The 23,654-nt window shown below is 45.4% G+C and overlaps 1 protein-coding gene across 1 annotated transcript in view; it reads left to right on the forward strand.

Annotated features, from left to right (window-relative positions):
• The window catches only part of Col4a1 (collagen type IV alpha 1 chain), a 148,839-nt gene that overhangs the window by 83,628 nt on the left and 41,557 nt on the right, over positions 1-23,654 (forward strand). Inside the window, exons 3-23 of the mRNA XM_008855193.3 lie at positions 2,692-2,781; positions 2,881-2,925; positions 3,866-3,910; positions 4,004-4,066; positions 4,425-4,478; positions 4,614-4,640; positions 6,193-6,276; positions 6,361-6,423; positions 8,383-8,418; positions 8,976-9,017; positions 10,273-10,359; positions 11,002-11,028; positions 11,192-11,242; positions 12,025-12,069; positions 12,151-12,204; positions 14,115-14,156; positions 15,652-15,736; positions 16,143-16,178; positions 17,526-17,690; positions 21,089-21,184; positions 23,397-23,480. Of these exons, the coding sequence (XP_008853415.1) occupies positions 2,692-2,781; positions 2,881-2,925; positions 3,866-3,910; positions 4,004-4,066; positions 4,425-4,478; positions 4,614-4,640; positions 6,193-6,276; positions 6,361-6,423; positions 8,383-8,418; positions 8,976-9,017; positions 10,273-10,359; positions 11,002-11,028; positions 11,192-11,242; positions 12,025-12,069; positions 12,151-12,204; positions 14,115-14,156; positions 15,652-15,736; positions 16,143-16,178; positions 17,526-17,690; positions 21,089-21,184; positions 23,397-23,480 (1,321 nt within the window). The remainder of the gene's footprint in view (positions 1-2,691; positions 2,782-2,880; positions 2,926-3,865; positions 3,911-4,003; positions 4,067-4,424; positions 4,479-4,613; positions 4,641-6,192; positions 6,277-6,360; positions 6,424-8,382; positions 8,419-8,975; positions 9,018-10,272; positions 10,360-11,001; positions 11,029-11,191; positions 11,243-12,024; positions 12,070-12,150; positions 12,205-14,114; positions 14,157-15,651; positions 15,737-16,142; positions 16,179-17,525; positions 17,691-21,088; positions 21,185-23,396; positions 23,481-23,654) is intronic.

The raw sequence follows: 23,654 nt of genomic DNA on the forward strand, positions 1-23,654 counted from the left end.
GGGGGTGTGTGGGAGGTTGTTGCTTCCTGACATCTCTGGAGTTTGAAGCACCTCCCTTTATTTATTCACATGTGAATTCTAGACTCCTAACTTGGGCTCCAAGTAAATGTTCCTGTGGAGGCCATTAGCTACCATCACATTGCTGTCATGACACCAGTAAGTGCCAGGACCAATTGAGCAGTTTGGCGAGAAGGACAGCTTTGTCTCGTTTTGATGTTGTGATGGTGGAAAGCTTTTCAGTAACCCTTGGTGGGTGATGTCCTGTCTGGGGATCTCACATAAATAATGTGATGTAAGGTATACTATCCCAGTTTATTTTTATTTTACACTAACAGAGTCTGTAGAAAAGCATTGACCCCCCAAGCAATCCCACTAACAACCTCCTAAGTACCTTTTGCTTTGAAGTCAGCTAACAGCAGTTACTTAATGTTCTTGGTTTATAGTATAATGTTGCATGAAAGTCCGCATACTACAGAGAAAATAGGGCTTTGCTGTCCTATCTTGGTCATGAGTTTTACAATTAGTCATTTATTTATTTTCATTTTATATGTGTATGAGTGTTTTGCCTGCATGTAAGCACACCACATGCATGCAATGCCATGGAGGCCAGAAGAGAGCATCAGATCTCCTTGAACTGGAGTTATGGACAGTTGTTAGCTGCCGTGTGGGTGTTGGAACCAAACCAAGGTCCTCTGCAAGAGCAGCAGCAAGTACTCTAAACTGCTCGAGCCATCTCTGTGACCCTATCATGAGTTTTTTATATTGGCAACTGAAATATAAGAATCTTTCTAAAATATTACTTTGTTGGGCCTTTGGCTCCCTTTTGCCACAGAATACACCAATATTTCTGTTCAAATATTGGTGCCTCCTTTCACATTTCTACATCATCTTTGTTTCCTTTTGGTTGGTCTTGACCACATGGACTGACACCTAGCCTCAGCCCCTCAGCCAACCACATGGACTGACGCCTAACCTCAGCCCCTCAACCGACCACATGGACTGAGGCCTAGCCTCAGCCCCTCAGCCGACCACATGGACTGACGCGTAGCCTCAGCCCCTCAGCTGACCACATGGACTGACGCCTAGCCTCAGCCCCTCAGCCGACCACATGGACTGACGCCTAGCCTCAGCCCCTCCTACCTCTTCCCATATGTGTTTTGCATCATCCTTGGAAGCTCAGCCTAAGGTTCAGAATCTCACAAAGTCTTTTCTGGCTGTTCTTTGTCCTTTTCCAATGTATTACAGCCCTTGAAGTGTCTGTCACATATTTGTGCTCTAAATAACATTCCTTATTTTAAAAATGTTATTTATTTTTACTGGATGAGGACAGAAGCCACTTTGATTCTTCCTTTGAAAAATTACTTTTGAAAAAGAATGGCTGGGAGTGGTGGTGCACGCCTTGAATCCCAGCACTCGGGAGGTGGAGGCAGGTGGATCTCTATGAGACTGAAGCCAGCCTGATCTACATAGTGAGTTCCAGATGGGCTGGGGCTATAGGGAGACCCTGTCAGAAAAAAAACAAAACAAAAGGAGAATGATCCCAGCCTACCATCAGCCTGTTGATCACTTGTGGGCTTAAGCTAGGACTGTAACTCTGATTGTGTGTATCTCCAAAGGGATCTAAAGAGAGGGATGTGACCAACAGGCTGTTCATGAAATCTCAGCATGACATCTGTTAATAACAAGAGGGTAACTGTAACTGTGTGGGATTATCGCCAATTAACTAAAAACCTAATTACTTATTATTTTACAGACTTGAGAAATTATATAGCACTTAATATATACAAAGAAGTGTACCAGGTATTGTATAGTGTTTAAAATAGAACTCCTAAAAAAGGCCTCAACATCTGTTCTCAGAAACTCATTGTAGACTCTTGTAATGTTGGATGGTACTTAGAAAGGCTGATGCTTTAGCTAAGTTCCTTTGGTGAAACAGTCAATAAGATGGGTAAATTGGTGGGTAGCTGGATGGATATGCAGATGGATATGTGGGTGGATGGGTAGATGATATGTGGATGTGTGAATGGATAGGTAGGTGGGTATGTGGGTAGATGAGTAGATAAATGGATGGGTGGATGGATGGATGGGCAAATGGATGAGGAATGGGTAGATGTGTGGATGGGTAGATGAATGTGTGGTTGTATGGATGGATAGATGGGTAGATGGATTGGTAGGCAGGTGAAAGGAGAGATGTTATGGAAATTGATCCCTATGATATGGAGACTGAAGAGTTCTACTATGTGTAACTTGAAAGCTGATGGCCTAAGGACACCAGTGGGGTAGCTCAGTCTAAGGCACAACGCCTGAGAACCTGGGGACTGTTGGCTGGTAAAGTCTGTTAGACTGAGAACCACAGACCTGAACTTGTAATGCCAAGGAGAATATTGGTGTCAGCCCAGAAGGCAGCCAGAATTCACTGTTCTCTGTGTTTTGGTTCTGTTAGGGCCCTCCACTGACTGAATGTGCAGGCCTACATTACTTGAGGGCAGATCTTCCTTACCCTGCTGGCTGATTCAGATGCTATTCTCTCAGAGAAATACATTACAGGCACACCCAGGACACTTTACTGTGTCTGATACCCTCCACTCTATAAAGTTAACACCTCAAATCACCCATCACAGTTAACGGATCCCTTTCTTCCACCTCCTTCCCCTTGCCCTTTGTCTGACCCATACACTTGCTTTCCTTCAGGGAGAAAGAGGCCTTCCAGGGTTACAAGGTGTCATTGGGTTTCCTGGGATGCAAGGACCCGAGGGGCCACACGGACCTCCAGGACAAAAGGTGAGCGTGACTGTGAGTGGGCAAGGGGCACATTGCACATGGCTTCATTCTTGTGACAATGAACTGAGCCACCCTCATGTCCTCTCTCTTCTGTTCTAGGGTGACACTGGAGAACCTGGACTTCCTGGCACAAAAGGGACAAGAGTGAGTCCAGTGTTGGATGACTGTGTCTGAGGACTGAGGGTGTTGAGAAAGCAGTGCACCCTCCATCCCCAGGGGCTGCTCTTCCCTCCGCTGTGCCCTTCCTCCCGCCTCTCCTCAGGCTCACCGACTGGACCACAGCCCCTCTTATCTGCATATGTGCCGAACACCTTGCTTGTATAAACTTGCTTGCTCCACTCATTCTTCAACGGTCCCTTGTAGACATTTTAATTTGGGAGAGGGGGCAGTTAATGACCTGCCCAACGCCTTAGAGACAGAAGATTTCGCTGAATGTGAACGGCATGTTTGGGGCTGGGCTTACTCTTCACCATTCATTTTCTTTACTTTCTGTGCCGCACTCATTTCTGGAAAGCACAAAGATGGCGCTCTTTCTAGAGTGTGAAGACAAAGCTGGGAAGGCGTTGTGGAATGGTTGTGGCTCCATGGTGTAGAAAGGAAGCGGGGCATTGGTGACATTGGGCACCTGGTAGCATTTCATGGGCGTATGGGGCAGAGAGAGAGAGAGGACACAGCATTGTCCCTCTCTGAGTAAAGTCCACACTGGACTGATATGGGCTCTCCCCATAAATAAGTTTGAGTTGATTCTCCCAATGAATTTATTTAGCACACAAACTTAAAAAAAGTTTATGATTCCAATGTGAGTTAAATATTGTTTTAACCAAGATATCACAAAGATTAAATGAGGGGAAAATTATTTTGTGCACACACTGCTTTAATTTTAGTGGGAATACAGTGAGCTTTGGGTGTGCAATTGTGCAGGCCTGTAGGGTAGCCTGTCCCTTGCACTGGGCCTCGGTGCCTCCTCCACAGTGTTCTCTCCGCTTTGTGTTCATGTTCTGTGTTTCCTTAACCAGGAGGACGTGGAGAGAGAAGTGAGGTTTCCCTGTGCTCAGCTGAAAGGCTTTTGTTTCTATCCTTACAGGGACCCCCTGGAGCATCTGGCTACCCTGGAAACCCAGGACTGCCTGTACGTATACAACATGCATGCGTTTATTTCCTGAACTATGTTACCACTTGGTGAGTTCCTATTTTGGTGACTTCTTCACTTGATTGATTGCAGGGTATTCCTGGCCAAGATGGTCCACCAGGTCCCCCAGGTATCCCAGGATGCAATGGTACAAAGGTAAGTTTAGCACTGAGACCCTCCAGTTTCCCTGTATTTCACCTACAGGAGAGATGACCTTTCCTTTCAACTTGTAGGCTTTTATCCTAAAATTACTTTTGGGCACTAAAAGTATTTATCAATTACTAAATCAATTACTAAATTGAATCAATTACTAAACTGAATCAGAAAATGGTATCATGAGTTCTTATCTAGCAAGTGTGGCTTTCCCTTCATTAAGTGGCATCTAGAGTCTACTTATCACAGACCAGGAAATGACTTTCAGCCTCCAGTGCGGCTGTTCTGAAGGGTGGGATAGCAGTCTGTTGTGAAGTGTTGGGGATTCATTCCGGTGTGTGACACCTTTCATTTCTCTCAGGGAGAGAGAGGGCCACTCGGGCCTCCCGGCTTGCCTGGATTCAGTGGAAACCCCGTGAGTACACAGCTGTTGAAATCAGACATGCTTTCTCTGATTATATTTCTCTCTTATTTATTTATTTTTTTTGTGCTTATGTCTTAATACTGATAGTATTTTTGGAGAAACAAAACTAATAAACTTCTTTTCTAGGGACCACCAGGGTTACCAGGAATGAAGGTACATTTCATATTTTATTTCATTTTGTTTTGTTTCATTTCACTGGGTTCCTCATAGGGAGTGCGTTGATAACAGATGCTGTAAAAACAAATGTACTTAAAAATCACGTCAGCCAATCATTGCCTAGTAGCACATTCCCCTAACCTCTGTTACATTAAAAGCATGTATAAATAACACACAGAGACTTAGGACTCAGAGCCTCCTGTTTGGACTCCTGTGAGTAGTGAGGAGCAGTTGTGACATAATTGTTCCAGAAGGAATCTGGACTGAACCATTCACCATGCTCCCATAAGCTCACAGACCCTCCTTTTCTAGTACACGACTGGGAGAAGCTTAAATTTACACCTTATTTAACCTGAACAGCTTCATTTGGTTTCCACAATAGAAAAATGGCAGTTTCTTTTCCTGCCTCTGTTTTTCACCCATCTGCTCCCCTCTCCTTACTCTCCTCTGCTCCTCCTTCCAACCCCCACCACTCTCTTTTCTTGTAAGATACTGTCCTTTACATAACTGGGATCTTCAGACCCTCCCTCCCAGCTCAGAGTCCAGCCAGCTCTTTGAGGAACACAGACTTGTGTTTGCTACATGAGCACACCCAGGACTGGACCCCTCGCGTCCAGTGGCACCTGTACTCTTACCATTCCTTGGGATTGGGGATAGGACAGCAGAGCTCACGAGGAGCCTCTTTTACCTTAAACTTCACAGAAATTAGCTGTGGGCATCTTTCCACAAAGATGCTGTTAAGTCTTGAAGAGGTCCTCAAAAAAGGTCCTGAGACTTGGGGCTGGGGAGATGGCTCAGTGGGTAAAGTGTTTGCCTTGTAAGCATAGGGACCTGCGTTTGATCTCCAGAACCCATGTAAAAAAGTCAAGCATGGTGCTGCACATCTGTAATCTCAGCACTAGGGAGGTAAAGGCAGTTGGATCCCTCGGACTCACTGGCCAGCCAATCTGGCCTACTTAGTGGGCTCTAGGCCAGTAAAAGATTGTCTGAAACAGACAAACAAACAAACATCAAGATGGACAGTGCCTGAGGAACAGTCCTTGAGGTTTTTCTTTGGCCTCCACATATACATGCACATGTGCCTTCACACACATGTCAACTACACACACACACACACACACACACACACACACACACACTAAAAACAAAAAGATGCCAGTTGTGGTGGTGCACACATTTTAATCCCAGCACTTGGGAGGCAGAGGCAGGTGGACTTCTGTGAGAACAAGGCCAGCCTGGTCTACATAGCAAGTTCCAGGACAGCTGGGGTTACAAGGAGTCTCTGTCTCAACATCCCTTCCCACAAACAAACAAACAAACAAACAAAAACAAAGAGAAAAAGCAAAATCTGGAGTCCTTATTTTGTGATAACAGCCTTATTTTGTGAGGTCACACGCTCATGGTCAGGGACCTTTTCTTTTAGATGGTCTTATTTCCAGCTTAGTCCAAATCTCAGCCTGAGGACAGTCCCACTCCAGAATTGAGTTGATTCTGAGTTTCTGGACAAGACTCAGTATTTATACCTTTCTCTTATGTTTTCATCCTCTAGGGAGATCCTGGTGAGATTCTCGGCCACATTCCTGGAGCACCGTTGAAAGGCGAGAGAGGATTTCCTGGTGCCCCAGGGACGCCGGTAAGCCTTTGCTGGTCATCACTGCTCATGCTGAATCACTCCTTGGCTTGATGGTAACATTGTAATCCTTTGGGTCAACCACAGGGCTCACCAGGATTGCCAGGACTCCAGGGACCTGTCGGCCCTCCAGGATTTACTGGACCACCAGTAAGTTTGGGGGAATCTCTTCTCTAAGACAGTCACTTGAAGAACAGATGTGGAGAGGTGTGGACTGAACTGGAACTCAAGGAGGATTCTGCACCATGGCTTCCTTCTTGCTTTAGCTGCGAGAGAATCAGCTTCTTAAGAAGTGTGTGGTTGGCACCCCAAGCTCACAACTCCCAGAACTGTGGGAGAAGGGTGCTTGTAGTCTTGCTCCTCAAGACATCGTAGGACAGATCACTTGTCTGTATATCAGAGCTGCTGGGAACCTATGGGTCCAGGAACTGAAGAAGCCAGGCTGAAGGTTACCAGGGTAGGCTGTCTCCTGGTGCCACTCCTTTATGCAGGGGGAATGGGCTGCAGAGGCAGAATCACTCCAGAATGCATCGGTGAGTTAGGAGCAGGGTGTAGAATGGGGAGGATGCTGAAATATACTTGACAGCTGAACACTGGGCGTGACAAAGGGGAGGCTGCTTCATCCTCCTGTACAGCTGACCTTAGCAGAAGGAGAGAGACCTCTCATCCTCCCATTTTTGTAGCACAGGATGAAGGTTCAAAGACTTGTCAGGTGGGCAAGGGATGAGATGGAAGGGGCATCCGAGTTTGTGGTTCACACACAGCCTGACTGTGCATCCTCCAGAGAGAACCTCAGGCTTCTAGCTCAAATTCACATTTTTCTTTTTTTATGTCTTTTTCTCTCCATGTGTATAAGTGATGCTTTGTTGTCACTCTTATAACTTGATGGACTTGTTTTTATAGTACAGAACCTCTAGCTTTTCCCTTTAAAAAGTGATTGTGGCAAGCATTCTGACAAATTTTTTTGATTGATTGATTGTGTATGTGTGTGCGTGTGTGTGTGTGTGTGTGTGTGTGTGTGTGTGTCTGTGTTTCATGTGTGCCGCATGTGTGCAAGTGTCTGAGGAGACCGGAAGAGGCATTTGTTATGAGTGGTCATATGGGTGATGGGATCAAACCTGCATCCTCTGCAATGCTCTCAACAGCTGAGCTACTCTAGCCTCACTTTCTGAAATTTTGTTGCAGATGTGGGACATTCTATTTTATTTCATTACAATCTGCTCCCTGGAAGAATCTGTTTTTCAAGATGAACATTTGTCTCTAAGTGGTAACAGGTCATACCCAGGCTTCCCATGCAGCAACTCCATGTGGAGTGAGTGCTGGCTGGAGCCTTCATGCCTTGGCTCAAGGTTCATTGTTGCACTCTGGGCCCTTGGCATGCAAGGGGAAATGCCTTGGCCTTTGAGGGATTTCCACCCCTGTTAATAATTGTCCTGACCCACAGCCAGCTATTTTCAAAGCATTATATTCTGTGTCATAGGAAAGAAAATTTTCTTTTGAGACGGTCTCCCCTGTGGCCCCTGCTGGCTTAGAACTCACTATGTAGACCAGGCTGGCCCCAATCTCATAAAGATTCTTCTGCTTCGGCTTCCTGAGCGCTGGCGTGAAAGGTGTATACCACCTTGCCTGGGACAGAAAAGAACTTAATAAATTATCCTGCTAATCACACAATCTTAGGGTGACTTCAATACAGAGAAGGTTTGTGTGACTTAATATTTTCCTTTGCTAGGACAAAATGTTAGAGGAAAACAGCTTATGGGGAAGAAAGACACATTTTTCTTCATGGTTCCAGAGGTCTCAGTCCTTGATCCCTAGGCTACATTGTTTCTGAACTTGTAAGAAGGCAGAGTATCATGGCAGGGAACAGAGAAAGAGACAGTGTGTGGGAACAAGATGCCCCCTTCAAAGGCACAACCCTAGGGACTCACATCCTCCAACTAAGCCCCACCTCCTAAAAGCCCCTTCCACTGTGAACTCAGTGGATTAATCCACAGATGAACTTAGTACCCTCATGATCCAGGTTCCTTGGAGCCTTCTGGGGCTGGGGGAGACTTCATCTTTCTGACTGTAGCAGGTTATGAATCTTTAATGAAATCCTCTTTCTTACAGGGTCCTCCAGGCCCTCCTGGCCCTCCTGGAGAAAAGGTAAAGATGATTTTTCATTTAATACTTTGGGCCTTAATATAAGACTATTGTGAGAGTGTCACGATATCTGTAAGTTACTGTAAAGAGCCTTGAAAAATTGCCCCATCTTTACCTACCTGTTTAACCATCTGCTGAATACTGTGTATCAGCGTATCATCATCTATCCATCGCTCTTCATTGATTGTCATCTGTCAGTCATTTTCTATTATCTATCACCGTTCATCATCACCATCATCAATCATCTGTCAGTCCCTTAGTTTTCCTTCTGATCACCCCTTAGTCATTACTTTGGAATAATTGATCATTCTCTTACTTTTCTGAACCCAGACTTTAAAATCCTTACATTTCAAAAGTTTTTAAAATGGATTCCTTATTGGTAATATTTGTAAAAGGTTTTCCCAAACATCGAACACAACATGATCTTCCTTGAAAAGTTTATGATGGTGGTGGTACAAAACTGCTGAGACCCAGCTCCTATTCTCTCTATGTGGGGCTTTTAGGGTCTCTGACTAAGGTGAAGATAGCCTTAATAATAAAGTATAATTTCCAATCCACAGGGGCAGATGGGCTCTAGCTTCCAAGGACCAAAAGGTGACAAAGTAGGTACCTGTGCTTTGGTGTGCTTCCATGTTTAAAGCCAGAGCTCTCACTCTGCCACCATTCCCATCTCTACATCAGCCTTTACATCCTTGTAAACATGGTTCCTCTGTGTGCTCTTGAGTTTGATGGAACTTAGCTGAACTGCTAGAATTACCAACCTCATTCTAGCTTACAAAAATGGTATATTTTTCCTGACCATGGCTAGTTGTTTTCAAAGTTTTATACTTCTATATTATAGGGAAGAAACTTAATAAGTAAATTATCTTGTTAACCACAGAGTCTTAGATTGCTTGTGGTGCTCAGCACTGTGAGGCTGATGATTCCCCTGGTCTGTGCACAGGGCTCAGTCAATGCATTCATCAGCAGTAAATCCAGAGCTTGAATTCATTTTAAGAGAATGAAATTTACAATTTCACCATTAGTACCATAACTGTTTTAAGACCTGATATGACATTGGCCATCACCATGACAATATGACATAGATTGCAGTCGCTCCCGCTGTGGGCTTAAAATGGGAAGTGGGACAAACAATGGACCTCTGGATCCCTGCTGTCCTCTCTAGTAGTGTCCCTGGGTCAGACCGATGAGATGGGCACTAGCTGAGGAGCCTTGTTAGAATTGCTGCCTCCACAGGGGATGTGTAAGCTGGTATGGTCAGCTGCCACCAGGGGGCGGCAGACATGGTGGGCCTGGACGCAGCCTGGGCTGTTTCACACCTTCATTTTATTTGTTTGTTTGTTTATTGTTTATTTATTTATGGCCCAGGTGTTTAATAAACCTAACAGCAAGGTAACCCTGAAACTTACACTATTGAAATCTTTGGCCCTCATTCACATCTATGGCTGACTTTTAATTCCAAATGTACCCAGCTCTTTCGGCTACCCGAGCAGAAAAATTCTGAGGGTTCTCTTGTTTTCAGTTTATCTAAAATTACCTCCCTCCCTACCAAGCTCCTAGTCAGCTGGCACGCATGCTTTCTGTGCCTGCCAAAGGCAATGGTGCAGCCCTGTGCAGGTGCATGTGGGGGTGTATCTTGCAGGAGTGCAGACTCCTGAGCCCCTCTCCAGTCTGATACTTCTGCTGGCCCCTCTTCCTACTGAAGCCGGGGCTTCTGCTGAGCAGGGATGAGCAGAACAGAGTGCAAGGGCAGCTTAAAATTAGGTGTTTACCTTCAGGCTTTTACTCCCCTCCCCTCATGTTTTTCTTCTTGTTTGCCATTTCATGCCTAAGTAACCTTGAGTTTTACATGAACAGGGCGATCAAGGGGTCAGTGGCCCCCCAGGAGTACCTGGACAGGCACAAGCTAAAGAAAAAGGAGACTTTGCTCCAACAGGAGAAAAGGTAGGCCTGGGTTGTGCTCAGTGGATGGTAGCTTTCTAATTTTGGACAAACTCTGAGGGACAAAGAGAAGCCAGGATGAAATCCAGATTCTCTAGCCCCAATCAATCTTGTCCTGGAAAGCAGGTTCCTAGACATTGTGTCCCATGCAATGGAGCCGCTTTGAGAGCAGATGTGGCTGACCTGGGTCAGCCAGGCACTACTCTGCACTCATTAACAAAGGGCATCTTAAGTACGCCCTGCACTGGGGACAGGCCATGTGGATAGGACTGGTCCAGCTGAGGGGGCAGAATTCAACCATGGCCTGTCCTGTCACCAGGCCCTTCTTACACCCTAGTTCAAGAAGGGAATATTGGAGGCCAGCATGAATTCTTCTGTAAATGTGGCAGGAAAAGACTTTTTATTTTTGTGTGTTCATTATAGCAAATGCAAAACAGCCTGGAGTGGTGGTGCAGGTCTCCCTGAAATCCTAGCATTCAAAATGCTGAGGCAGGAGGTTTGTCACAAGTTCTGGGCTATATAGTAGGTACCAGTCTAACCAGAGCTACAAAAGACCCTGTCTCCAAAAAAAGGGGGAAAAAGGGCATCTAAAATCTAATATAGTCATTAGATGGTACTGATCCCCCCTCTTCTTTATTCTTTAAGGGTCAGAAAGGTGAACCTGGATTCCAGGTAAGCACTCAGTCCATCTTTACCATTAATGTTTTTATGTGAAAAACCGTAAAGTATTGGATGTAGAATACAACTTGTTTACCCCCAAACTTAGGATGTATCTGAACCCATATTTTGCTTGCGTATATTAGTGGGTCTAACTCCTTCTCCTCTGTTTCTTAAGGGACCACCAGGGGCTGGAGAGAAAGGCGAACCTGGAAAACCAGGGCCTCGGGTAAGCGCTTTCTGGATCCTTCTATGCCTCACTGTAAACCCATTCCCCTCCCACTCCAAGAATCACAGAAATGAAAGAGAGGATGGACACGTCTGCAGGGTTTTCTAGTTTCTCCCTATCCTGGGGAGGCTTGGCCCATTCTTGCTTGAGGATCCCATTGAGTGTGAACAACCTGCTGGGGAAGGAGGTTCAGGAAGAGCCACCCAGTGTGGCCACATCTGTCCTATGGCAGGTGCTTAGGTCTTTTTGTCACTTGTCCTGATGCCAGACCTGAGACTGCCCCCTCTACCATGCCACACTTGTGTGTGACTAGGCTCCTGACAGATCTGAGGGGACCCCCCCCACACACACATACCATGCCAGGGTTGTGGGTGGCTGGGCACCTGACAGGCTCACTTCTGGGCAGCAGTGATGAAACACCTGTGGTTGCCAGTTGCCTGGGACATTTGGTGCTTCCCTGAAGTCAGGTGTAGAAGGAAGGGAGTGCCTGTGTGCATGTCAGCTTCCACGTTCATTGCCAGTGATGATGACTCCTTGCTGTCTAAGACATTGACTAGCTCGTAGTCATACTCACACTGCACTTCATAAACTGAGTGGTCTTCCTCCCCAGTGATCCATTATCCATCGATTTATTTGTCCCTGTGGAACTGTCAGCTGGTGGGGACCTCTTCTGCAGGCTTGTGCCCTTGCAAGGGAGAGAGATGATATGTTGACTTGTATTTGAACAGAGCTTCAGTGTGGCCATATTGTGACACACTCATGGTTCCCTCTTTATTATACAGGGAAAACCTGGAAAAGATGGAGAAAAAGGAGAAAGGGGAAGTCCGGTAAGTCTCCTCTTCCACAGTGTCCAAAAGCAAAGTGCTGCGGTTCCCCTCCCTGACGACTATGTGCCCTCTCTTTTTTAGGGTTTCCCTGGCGATTCGGGGTACCCAGGACTCCCAGGCCGGCAGGGCCCTCAGGTGCGCAGTAACACTGTTTTGAATTTTCACCTTCAATGTATCATTCAGCTGAGAAGTTCGTTCACTAATTCCCAGAGTAAAGAACTCTGCACCCAAGCGGGAAATATTTCTGCTTTGTATGGATGAAACACAATTTAGTGATTTTCATGGAGTTTATGTATTTTTAGAGAGAGAGAGAGAGAGAGAGAGAGAGAGAGAGAGAGAGAGAGTGAGAGAGAGAGAGAGAGAGAGAGAGAGAGAGAGAGAATAAATCAGAGGACAACCTTCGAGAGTCAGTTCTCTCCTTTCTCCATGTGGGACTCAGGGATTGAACTCAGGTCGTCAGGCTTGGTAGCAAGGCCTCCACCTGCTGAACCATCTTACTTGCCCGCATCTTGCTTTTTCAGTTAATAATATAAGAAGGCTCTTTGTTAACATCCATAAATTATTTATAGATAAGCATTTTTAGCATCTCTGCCTTCTGTTGATTCGCATCTAGATTGTTTTAAATTTGTATAATCACAAGCAGTTTGGATCATTTGTCTGTTCATAAATTCTACTATGATTTATAAAAGTTTAATTTTGGGGTCCACATTTAGACTATGAAGCCTTTCCATAATACCATCATGTTGTCTCCTGAAAAGTTTGTCTGCCAGCCAGGGCCCTTTTACTTGTCAGTTGATGGTTTTTCAATTACTTTAAACAATGTTTGCCAGTCAGTTCAACACACAAAAACGCAACGTTGAGTGGCTTGGAACTTGCTATGTAGACCATGCTGACCTTGAACGCATAGAGATCCACTTGTCTTTGCCTCCTTAGTGCTAAGACTAAAGGTTTATGCCATCAGGCCTGGCTTTAGTTTTCTTTTTTAAACATGAAAGAACTTAAAAATACTCATTACCAATTAATGAAGGACTAGGAAGAGACTCTCAACATTTATTATTGAGGTCAAGGACAAATAACCCTGCAGATTTATATATATATATAGAAAAGAAAGCAAGAGAGGTATATATGGAGAGAGAGAGAGAGCAAGAGAGAGCGAGAGAGAGAGGGAGAGAACTGAGGAACTGAGGCTCAAACCCAGGGCCTCATGCATGTTAAGTATATACTGCACCACTGAGGTACACCCCCAGCCCAGTAGGTGCTTTTCAATTAACAACATCTCTTCTTGCATACATGTCAGAAAACTCAGCCCATTCAATTCTAGTTTAAAGTTTAATTTTGATATCTTAGTGTAATAGAACAAACATACATTCATGGTACATAGCTCAGGATTTTTTGGATTGTTATTATGGTATTTATATGGGAACTTTAGCTGTAAAAGGTTATTTCTTGGGTCGGGCTTGGTGGCACGCCTTTAATCCCAGCACTTGGGAGGCAGACGCAGGCGGGTCTCTGTGAGTTCAAGGCCAGCCTGGTCCACATAGTGAGTTCCAGGACAGCTGGGACTACAGGGAGACCCTGTCTCAAAAAGACCAAAAAAAAAAGGATTATTTTTTGGGTGTTTTCGTCTAATGTAGATTAAGCGAGGCCTCAAAGTGTTGAGAATTTAACAATGTTTTCAGTTAACACTGTTTTATAGTGTGACTTTAAATGTAAATCTAAACATAAAAACCCCATAAGAGATGATTTAAGGAACTATAGTTAGAAACCATGCTTTCATAGCATTTTATTGAAGGACCAGTGTGCAGCATTCAACTTCTAGAAGGTCCTTTTAAGGTTCTCTGATGGGGCTGCCAGTCAGGAAGGTGAATACTGTGGCTGTTTAGTTATGTGAGTAGATAGCCTTCCACTTGGTCTTCTACCAGCTTTGTGTGAAGCAGATATGCTTATGTTTGTTGTGATGGGCAGAGTGTCTGCCAGCCCTAGAAATAAAGGCTAAGAGAGGACAGGGATTTGGGGCATGTAGTAATGTTATTTGTTCTTTGTAGGGAGAGAAAGGTGAAGCTGGACTTCCGGGCCCCCCTGGAAATGTGAGTAAAAGTGTGGTGTGTTGGTCTCTGTGTGTGATTGAAACAGGCCCCAGGGTCACATAGGACACACCCTCCATGGTCCCAAGCTTGATGCTCTTATGTGAAGTGGGTGCCTGCCGTATGAAATAACTTAGCACTAGGATTTTTTAAAATCATATTTTGATAATTTCTACATATCCTTAAAGCTTGAGAAATGAAAAGCTTTGTATATAGATAACTTAGCAGACTTTTAAACTTTTTTTTAGTTGTCTATTAAGAAAAAATTTAGTAAGAGAAGCAGGTCAGCTATCTTTTGATTGTGCCCTAGCAAAACAACTTTTATTTCACAAGAAACTTTTACTCTTTGTACGTGGGCATTTGGACTGCAACCATTTCAGCCATTTTGTTTCAAATCAATTTGAAAAGAATAGACACCCTTTGTCCTGTTTGCTGTGGTTCTTGCTATACTGTGGGTGTGGATAACGTGGGGTTTTGTTTGTGTTTCCTGCTGTATACCTGAGGGCTTGGGGTCAGAGTAATCTTTCCTGAGGCCATGTTTCCAGAAATAGGATTCCTGCACCAAAGCACTGAACCCTTTGAACACCTCAATGTTCCCAACCTGTCCATGATTCCATACTCATTTTCTGTGACTCACACCAGGCATGGCAGATCCTCTGTTCACCTCAGGCCCACCAGCATGTCTTTTTCTTTAAAGTTTTTAATTAATTAATTAATTAATTTATTTATTTATTTATTGAGACAGGGTCTCCCTGTGGCTCCAACTGGCCTGGAACTTACTATGTAGACCAGGTTGGTCTCAGTCTTACAGAGATCTGCCTGCCTCTACCTCCTGAGTTCTGGGATTAAAGGCATATACCACGCCTTTTACTTTATCCATTTTTAATTGACAAGTAAAATTTACATATACTCATGTACAGTATTCTTTGATATGTGTGCACGTGATGGAATGGCCAAATAAAGCTATTTAATAACACTTTAAAAGTGTTCCTTTATGTAATCGATAGAGAATTGTATTTTTATAATGATATGGCATGCTTGACTTTGCTGGTTTGCTTACATTTTGGAGATTCAGAATTAAGGTGAGCAAGTGTTCTCCTTTTCAGGGAGGTTTTGTACCTTCTGAACTGTATCCCTGAGAGTTTAAGGATGTGCCCCTTTGATCCTTAAAGAAAGAAAAAGGATCTTGTTACAGTGGAGGAAATTGAAGGGGGTCCCTCCAGTGATGTTCTGTGAGGCAAGCCAGTCATCCATTTCATAGCTGTGAATTCCAAACCCAGGCCTCCGGTTGAGACCAAGACCATCACTGTTGCCAGGGAAGCTGTACAAAGGAGGTAGAACTGCCAGACAAGCTCAACGCAGAGACCATTATGTGATAGTCAACCCAAAGGCTCTCTAGATGCCTCCCTTCCTCTCTGTCCACACCACTTCTTTGTATCCATATTTCATGAGGCAATACACTCCCATGCCACCAGTGACCTGTCCTCCTTTAATGCAGGGGTTTGGCCCTGGGCTTCTGGGAGAAAAAGGAGATCGAGGTTACCCTGGATCACCTGGGTTAAGAGGAGAGCCAGGCCCTAAAGGTAGGTGAGGGGCGAGGTGGGGGGTTGTCTTTTGGCTTCCCTTCCTTCTTCCTCCTTAGAACTCTTCTTTTCCCTCCTCCTCCTTTTCTTCTTCCCTTTTTCCTTCTTCCCTTTCCCTTTCCCCCTAGTTTTTGGGAAGCTTCTGCGTGCCTTGCAGGACTGTTGAGCAACCTGTCCTCTCCAGGTCCCTGTCTCACTGTCACGTAGGGCACTCTAGAGCCCTTTTCCTCTGTGGCTTTTGGAGCACAGTGTCTCTGCAGGGCTTGCTCTGGTGGCACGAGTTCTGTCCTCCTGTCTCCTGGGAGGTTGGTGCCTTTGAGCATCCCAGTCCAGACGGTGTCAGAGAAAGAGGAAGTGCCAGTATGCCAGAGACCTCTCCTCACTCTGTCCAACTCTTCTTTTCCAGGTTTCCCTGGAATACAAGGCCGACCAGGTCCTCCAGGTGAGAACCTTTAACCGATTTCTTTGTAGAATCCGTGTATACTTCCGTGTGACTTACATTCCTGTGTGCTTATCACATACATTGGCTATTTGCTTGAGACGGAGTAGTTATTATACATCTTTTTAGTTATCAAAGCAGAATATGCCCCTCATGTGTGTTTGCTTTGTATTTTATAAGATGCAAGTTAGCATGTCATTCCTTACTTTTAGACATGCTTGGCAAAGAGGGGACTCTTATCTCCCTGGAGACGCTGACCTGCCCTCTAGGCTGGTCTTCTGGGAAGATGTTTTGTCTTTGCAAGGGTTCCTCTAGGTTTTGGGCCATGGGCTCTTTCTGGTTCCAAAGCAGATGTCCTGATACCCCTTTGCCCTCCCCTAGTCATCTCTCCTCCATTCTGTACTTGTGTGGAGTCTTCTGGAGGTTGCCCTTCTCTACTGGGATCCACGTGTGACTGTTTCTTCCCCAGGATAGCAGGACCTGCTCTGCATGGCCTCCAGAGCTACCATTGCCCAGGGCCCCCATCATCAGCCTTATGGGCTATCACAAGCCACCTTGTCTGACTCCTTAGCCCCTTAACACCTAGAATGACAGAAGTGAAATCTACATATTCAGATGTAGCTATTGCCTTGTGTTCAAGCCTTTCCTTAGGCTGGATAAAAGAATTTGCCTTAAATTCCCCTTTCTGCTGTTGCCTTCGGTTGCCAATCCAATTCCTGTTTTCTGGGCCTCCAATTTCTTTTGTAATTACCTGTCTTCTTTTACAAACAAGTTCTGGGGATTGAACCAAGGGCCTTGCACATGGTGGGCAAGTGTTCTGCCACTGAGCCACACCCCACCTCCCCTAGCCCTTTTTATATTTTCTACTTTGAGTCTCACTAAGTTACCTAGGCTGGCTTTTAATTCTCTGTAGGTCCAGCAGGCCTTGAACTTATCAAACTCCTACCTCAGCCTCCCAAATAGCTGGGCTGACAAGCCTGTGCCACCAGGCCCGGCCTTTAATGACCTTGCTATGTACTTTTTCTCTGAGTAGAAGTAGGGTATGCCCTCCACACTTTTTTTATGCACAGCACTGGAAATACTTTGGATTGAGAAAAAAAATCGCAGATTCTTATTTCAACATGAGCCATTTTCCTTGAAGTTAATTGGTAGGGGGCATCTGACTGTTAACACTGAGTGGCTGGAGGAAGCCTGCTGACTTAATGTACTGTGCTTGTTTAGAGCAGTTCCCCTCAGTGAGGGTCTACTAGTCATTTTACCTTGGATGGAGTTAAAAGGAGTTCAGAGAAGTTTATGTTGGGTTGTGAACTGCCTTCAGGCTATTTACATGAGTTCCTGTGCTGGTTACAGGCTTCCCTATACCAGGGCAGGCTGGTGCTCCGGGCTTCCCTGGTGAAAGAGGAGAAAAAGGTGACCAAGGAGTTCCAGGCGTGTCTTTGCCAGGTCCCAGTGGAAGAGACGGGATCCCAGGTCTTCCTGGCCCTCCTGGCCCTCCTGGGCAGCCAGGCCACACAAGTAAGTACTCTCATGGATGACTTCATGGGTGTCCGTCAGATATCAGGAGTCCAGGGTAGAGCTGGGCTATGGCTGCTGCTGAAAGCAGTGTCATGCTTGGGTCTCTGACCCTTGGTTGCTTATTTATTTTTTGCTTGAGTAGCTTTGCAGAATTAACCATGGTGCCAAAAAAAGAATCATTAAAAACAAAGTGGCTTAAAGGGATAAGTAACATGTTAACTAGCTCTGAATCTCCTGGTGGCTGAGGTTAAAGGTAAGCTGGCTGAGTTGTTTGATTTTTTTTACTGACAGCTGGATGTGCTTTGCTTTATGTAGAGATACTGTGTGTAATGATACTAAATGACCTCATGGGAATAGATTCCACTAGAGTATGCCACAATATAATGCATGCCTTCCAGTTTGGATGGAGTGACACATGGAGTTATATCAGCTTTCTATAAGAGCCGAGACTGTACCATGAGCTCTTGATTGCAGTAATTGTAAGAAAGTTCTAGAGGATTTAACCAGGCCAGTGGGAGCATTTCAGACCTCCAAAGCAAGATGTTGGGTCTTGGTGGATCAATACCAGTGTGAGCCCTAAGGAGCATCTGCAGAGGGATCCCTGTGTGCTGTTACAGGCTTCCCAATACCAGGGCAGGCTGGTGCTCCTGGCTTCCCTGGTGGAAGAGCAGAAAAAGGGGACCGAGGGTCAGCAGTGAGGCCTTAGAGAGAGTCTCCAGCGGGAACCCTCTATTCGCTGAACATAGTAGGATTTATGAGCTTGGAGCTCTATGATGTTGGTTCCTAGAACTCAAACCCATTTTTATGAGAGGGAAGTGAGTTCCCATGGATGAGGCTGATAAGGAGGACAGATAAAGGCTGGGTAGAGTGATTGAGAACAGATGGATGGTTTCCTTGGGAAAGGATTAGCTTGCATTTGAGTGGAGAAATGGACAGATCATATGTGGCTTTCTGGAACTTCCTCCTCTTCTGTGACTTTTGAAACGTGGAAATGGAGGATGAAGACTGGGAGTCCTGGAGATGTTCCACCCAGAGTCTCTCGCTCTGAGTCTCAGAGAAGGGTGTGAGCATCCACAGGGTCAGTAGCTCTCTTCTCCAGTGAGCAGGGGTTGGGGTGCCTGCCATGCAGATGCAGCAGGCTGTGTTGGAGCCGTAACAACATAGAGGATCCTGTCCTGAAGTGTGCATTGCCTGGGAGACAGGTGTAGACAAAGACAGTAAGTTATGAGTAGTGTAGAGCTGACGGGAAGGGTAGCAGAGAGGGCCAGAGTGGAGTTCTGGACTGGGGCAGGTTCTCCTGAACAGAGCCAAAGATAAAGACATGGTAAGGGAACCCACTATGGGATAAATCATGGAAAAGAATCCTTTTTTTTTTTTTTTGATATTTTTACTTTTACAAGTTCTAAAATAGGATTATATTTCTTATTTTAAAAACTGAAGTTTTCATTACTGTAATTGAGTAGATTAGCTAATATCTACCACTCCCATGTTCTTGAATTGCCCTGTGCAGTCAATGTAAATTAAGTCATTCCCAATCTCAGCATATTAAGTGCAATTTACAAATGAAATTTTTTATTCACCTTTACAGTACATGTTAAAGAGGCTGCATTTGAAAGCTCTTGCTAGCACGGGGGCCCATCAGTAGCTTATTAACCATGCAATGTGGAGATTTCTCCATCCTCTTTCTGCTACTGGGATCGTCTCCCAGATGTTCACAGCAGGCCCTGAGCCATCTGAGACTGCAGACACTGTCCATCAGCAAGAGTCCTATAACATAGACCCCAGATTTCATTTAAAAGTCCCCCAAAGTAATCACTATATTCTTGCTTTATTTAGACTTAAAAATATTTTAAATTTGCCTCGGGAGGATGCTTTGTTGCTTTCACTGGGAATGTGCAGGAATTCCATTTGAGATGGGGCAGGCAGGAGGAATCTTCTGGGAAAGGAATATATTAATTTTATGCTTCAGTATTCATGAGCTATTTACAAAATTGGGAAATTCATATGCCCTGGGCCTACAGGACCGGTGACTATAGGTGTTTCACACTTAAGAATACATGTTTAGCAATTAGGGACTTAGGACTTGATTTAAGAAGTGTAAAGGTGGGAAAAGCTTTTTCTAGGGTGGAGTCTCCTTTGCACATGAGTTGTAGTGTCAGCAGGAGCTAGGCAGGAGATCTCTGGTCCTCAACAATTCTCACAGCTCAGGTATTTTCACTCCCTCTTCTTTGGTGGGAGAAGGTCATAGAAAACCACTCAAGAAACCAGTCAAGAAAGCTTGACCCTCCTTCAGTTCTCACAAATCTGAAACTCACTTTTCCATATGAGCTCCAAACCAAGTCAGAACTGGGAGAGTTAGACTCCTGTCCTAGCTGGACAGGGGAGTCGAACAGGCTGACTCTGGTTAACACATCCAATTAAAAAGATGGTTCCTAGACCTTAAATCAGTCTTCTTGGAGGAAAGGGAGTTCCCCTGGTTGAGGTTGATAAGGAGGACAGATAAAGGCTGGGTAGAGTGATTGAGACCAGGTGGGTGGTTTCCTTGGGAAAGGATTAGCATAAATTCAAGTGGGGAAAGGGACAGATCATATGTGGCTTTCTAGAACTTCCTCCTCTTCTGTGACTTTTGAAATGTGAAAGGGGGATGAAATCTGGGAGTCCTGGGATGGTCCACCCTGAGTCTTTCATTCTCTGAGTCTTGAGAGAGGGCTGTGAGTATCTATAGGGTCAGCAGGTCTCTTCTCTGCTGAGCAGGGGTTGTGCTGGGGTCTGGGTAGAGATGCTGGCTGCCAGTCTTAACTCTGTCACTCCCAAAGTGTCAAACTCTATCACAATGTGTCTCTGAACTGTGAAACAACACTCCTTTTACTAGACCCGTGACAGATGGTGTTTGCAGTATGGTCGTTGGTATTTTCATACCTATTTGCATACGGCATGAACAAGCATTAGAGGCTTTTCCCCAGGACAGCCTGCATCTCTAACATGATGACCACTTGCTGGTACTTAACCTGGAAAGAAAGAAGTGGAGTTGGCCTAGTCTTTGGGTTGACCTTAGTGCCTGCTCAGCAGTAAATCCCATTGTTTGAGCTTACTCTTTACTCTGTAAAGTTGGATGATGACACGTACTTTGAGGGGAAAAATGAAATGAGGATGGAGCTAATGGAATGTGCTTAGACTCTTTGAAACAGGATCTTAGCTGTGGTTTCTGCAGTTGCACAGAGGGCATCCTGTATATGATGGTTTTGCAAGTTAATAACCTAGGCTTGTTTGGAAGCAAATAAGAATTGGGTTTCTAAAATGTTCCGATTAGCCCAATAATTTGGCTTTATAATAAGGTCAGTTAGGAGACGGTGGAAATGCCTAGCTGTGGTCTTACAGTTTTTAAAAATTGCTTTCAGATGGCATTGTGGAGTGTCAGCCCGGACCACCCGGGGATCAGGGTCCTCCTGGGACTCCAGGGCACCCAGGATTGACTGGTGAAGTTGGAGAAAAGGGTAAGAAATTTTAATTTATTTTTTTAAAACAATGGTTGTATTTGTACAGATCAAACCCCTCCCCCAATTACTTGCTCAGGTTTTGTCAGATTAGGGTGGGGTGCAGGCAGAGCACCTGTTGCTTTATTTAGGGGTACTTTACATCCCAGAATGTATATTCTGCAGCTCAGCTGAGATTGTCTGATGCTGAGCTTCTGCCCTAGTTGTAGGGAGGGGGAGGAGGAGACTCAGCCCTGAAGGCCAGTGGACTGTCCTTCACCTTCCCAAGGACTAAGAATCTAGTTTTGCTTCTATTTGCATCTTCAGCAGATCAAAGTCTCAACTGATAGCACAGGTTTGAAGTTCAGAGCTTGCAAGTTTCCTTCGAAAAGAAAACACGTCCTTCCTTCAAGCCAATCACCCATCTATACCTGGGGTCTCAGGATCCTTCAAAGCCTTGTTTTTATCAGTCAGGCAGCCCTGCTATTGATGGATTAACCAGCTTTACTCTGGGCTCTCAGTTTTATCTCTGACCTTCCAAATGTTTGCTGTGACGTCAGTGCAGGACACTGATTTATCTCTTCGGCAATCAGATGGTGAGACGGGACTGCACCAACAGCACTGACTTAGCACAGACTAAACAACAGCATTCCGATATTTATGTGCCTGTTAACTGTGGAGCAGAACAAATAGAGGGCCCTCAGAAAACCAGCTCCATTGTTGACCATTTCTGGCTTGGACTGTAAAGAATTTGAACTCTTCGAAAGTCTAAGCTATAAATATGTGGAAAACAACTCTCTTTAGAGAGCATCTTGGCATTTGCACAGCGACAAGATGCCAGGGTTTTTCTGAGTCCCTCTCTTTACCACATACACACTACTTTCTGCGATGAGTTTTTCATTTTATGATGGACCTGAAGTCCAGAGTTTTTAGGCTGAAATCATGTTTATCCACCTATAGAATCCTAGGAGAAACATCTTGGGGTGTGTGTGTGTGTGTGTGTGTGGACTGAACTCTGCACCATGGGCAGATGTTTCACCACAGAGCCACACCCCCACTCTTTACCCTCTTGTTACAGCACTATGCCCCACATCTAGTCTTGGGAGTATAGATGCCCACAAAATCCCTTGGTGTCCAGAATTTAGCTAAGTACTCAGGCTGCACAAGAGCCATCCCCTGTGGGTTCCTGTTCTGTCTCCTGGAAACACAGGCCTTTCTCCCCCATCACCTCAGAGATATGAACCTGCCTGCACAGTCCTGTTTCCCCTCCTGGCAGTGGCCTGATGGAGGGAGATGGCAGCAGTGGGGCCTGTGGCAGGGGTGTCAGTCAGGGCTAGTCCAGTAATGCAGGGACATTGAGCCTCTGCTAGGTTCCTAGTTTCTCCTCAACACTGTTGGCTCCATCTTATGCCTTATCTGTGCCTAGAAACCAGTTTATGATTTGAGATATACTTATAGCTGAGACCTCGAAAGGCCTTTGAGCTTAGTTTGCAAAACAAAACTTGAGATGTGATGATTTCCAAAGCTGGGAAGTGTCTCCCATGACTCCACACTGCCCTCTCCCCCTGTGGTTGCACACTGCCCTCTCCTCCCATGGTTGCACACCGCCCTCTCCTCCCATGGTTCCTCACTGCTCTTTAATTCCCATGGTTCCACACTACCCTTTCCTCCCATGGTTCTACACCATCCTGTCCTCCCATGGTTCCTCACTGCTCTCTACTTACCATGGTTGCACACTGCCCTCTCCTCCCATGTTCAACGCTGCCCTGTTCTCCTATATTTCCCCACTGCCCTCCTCCTCCATGGTTCCACATCACCACCTTTTCTCTACCCAGCATCCAGCCAGCCAGGAATTTGTTTCTGCTTTTGTAACCTCATATCGATTGTCTTCAACCAAGAATATGGGCTTTTGTTCATACTCAGTAAAAAAGCACTAAATCAGAGAGAAGAGGGGGAGGAAGTCTCAGAACTAGAGGGAGAGTTAATGGCTCTTTCAGGCCAATGGCAGAACCACCAGCCCCATCCTTGTGCTGAGAGAGGGGCAAGGACTTATTAGACATGCATCAAGTGTGCATGCAATGTGCTGGGGGCAGCAGGGTGTTCATTCACAGCAGGGGAGCCCCCTGGGATGTGGGTTCACCTCACTGAGAGTGCGGCGGGCTGGGATGATAATGAAGAAGAGGGAAGTTTGCCTTAATGTCATACATTAAGCACTCTGTGCTTCCTCTTTCAGGTCAGAAAGGAGAGGGCTGCCTGGCCTGTGATACAGAAGGACTTCGAGGCCCCCCAGGGCCACAGGGGCCCCCAGGAGAGATAGGTAAGCTCTGGGGCATGGGAAGACACAGGTCAGAGTTGGCCTTGTGGTCAGATGCCTGCTTCCCCAAAGCAGAGGTCTATCAGTGAGGACCAAAGCTTGTTACCTGAGTGTGTCTACGTGGAGGACAATGGTCAAGGGCACTTGTCACAGTGGCCTCAGAGGTTCTCCTGATAG

The sequence above is a fragment of the Nannospalax galili genome, unplaced genomic scaffold, assembly GCF_000622305.1.
Source record: "Nannospalax galili isolate Female #2095 unplaced genomic scaffold, S.galili_v1.0 scaffold267, whole genome shotgun sequence".
NCBI lineage: Eukaryota > Metazoa > Chordata > Mammalia > Rodentia > Spalacidae > Nannospalax > Nannospalax galili.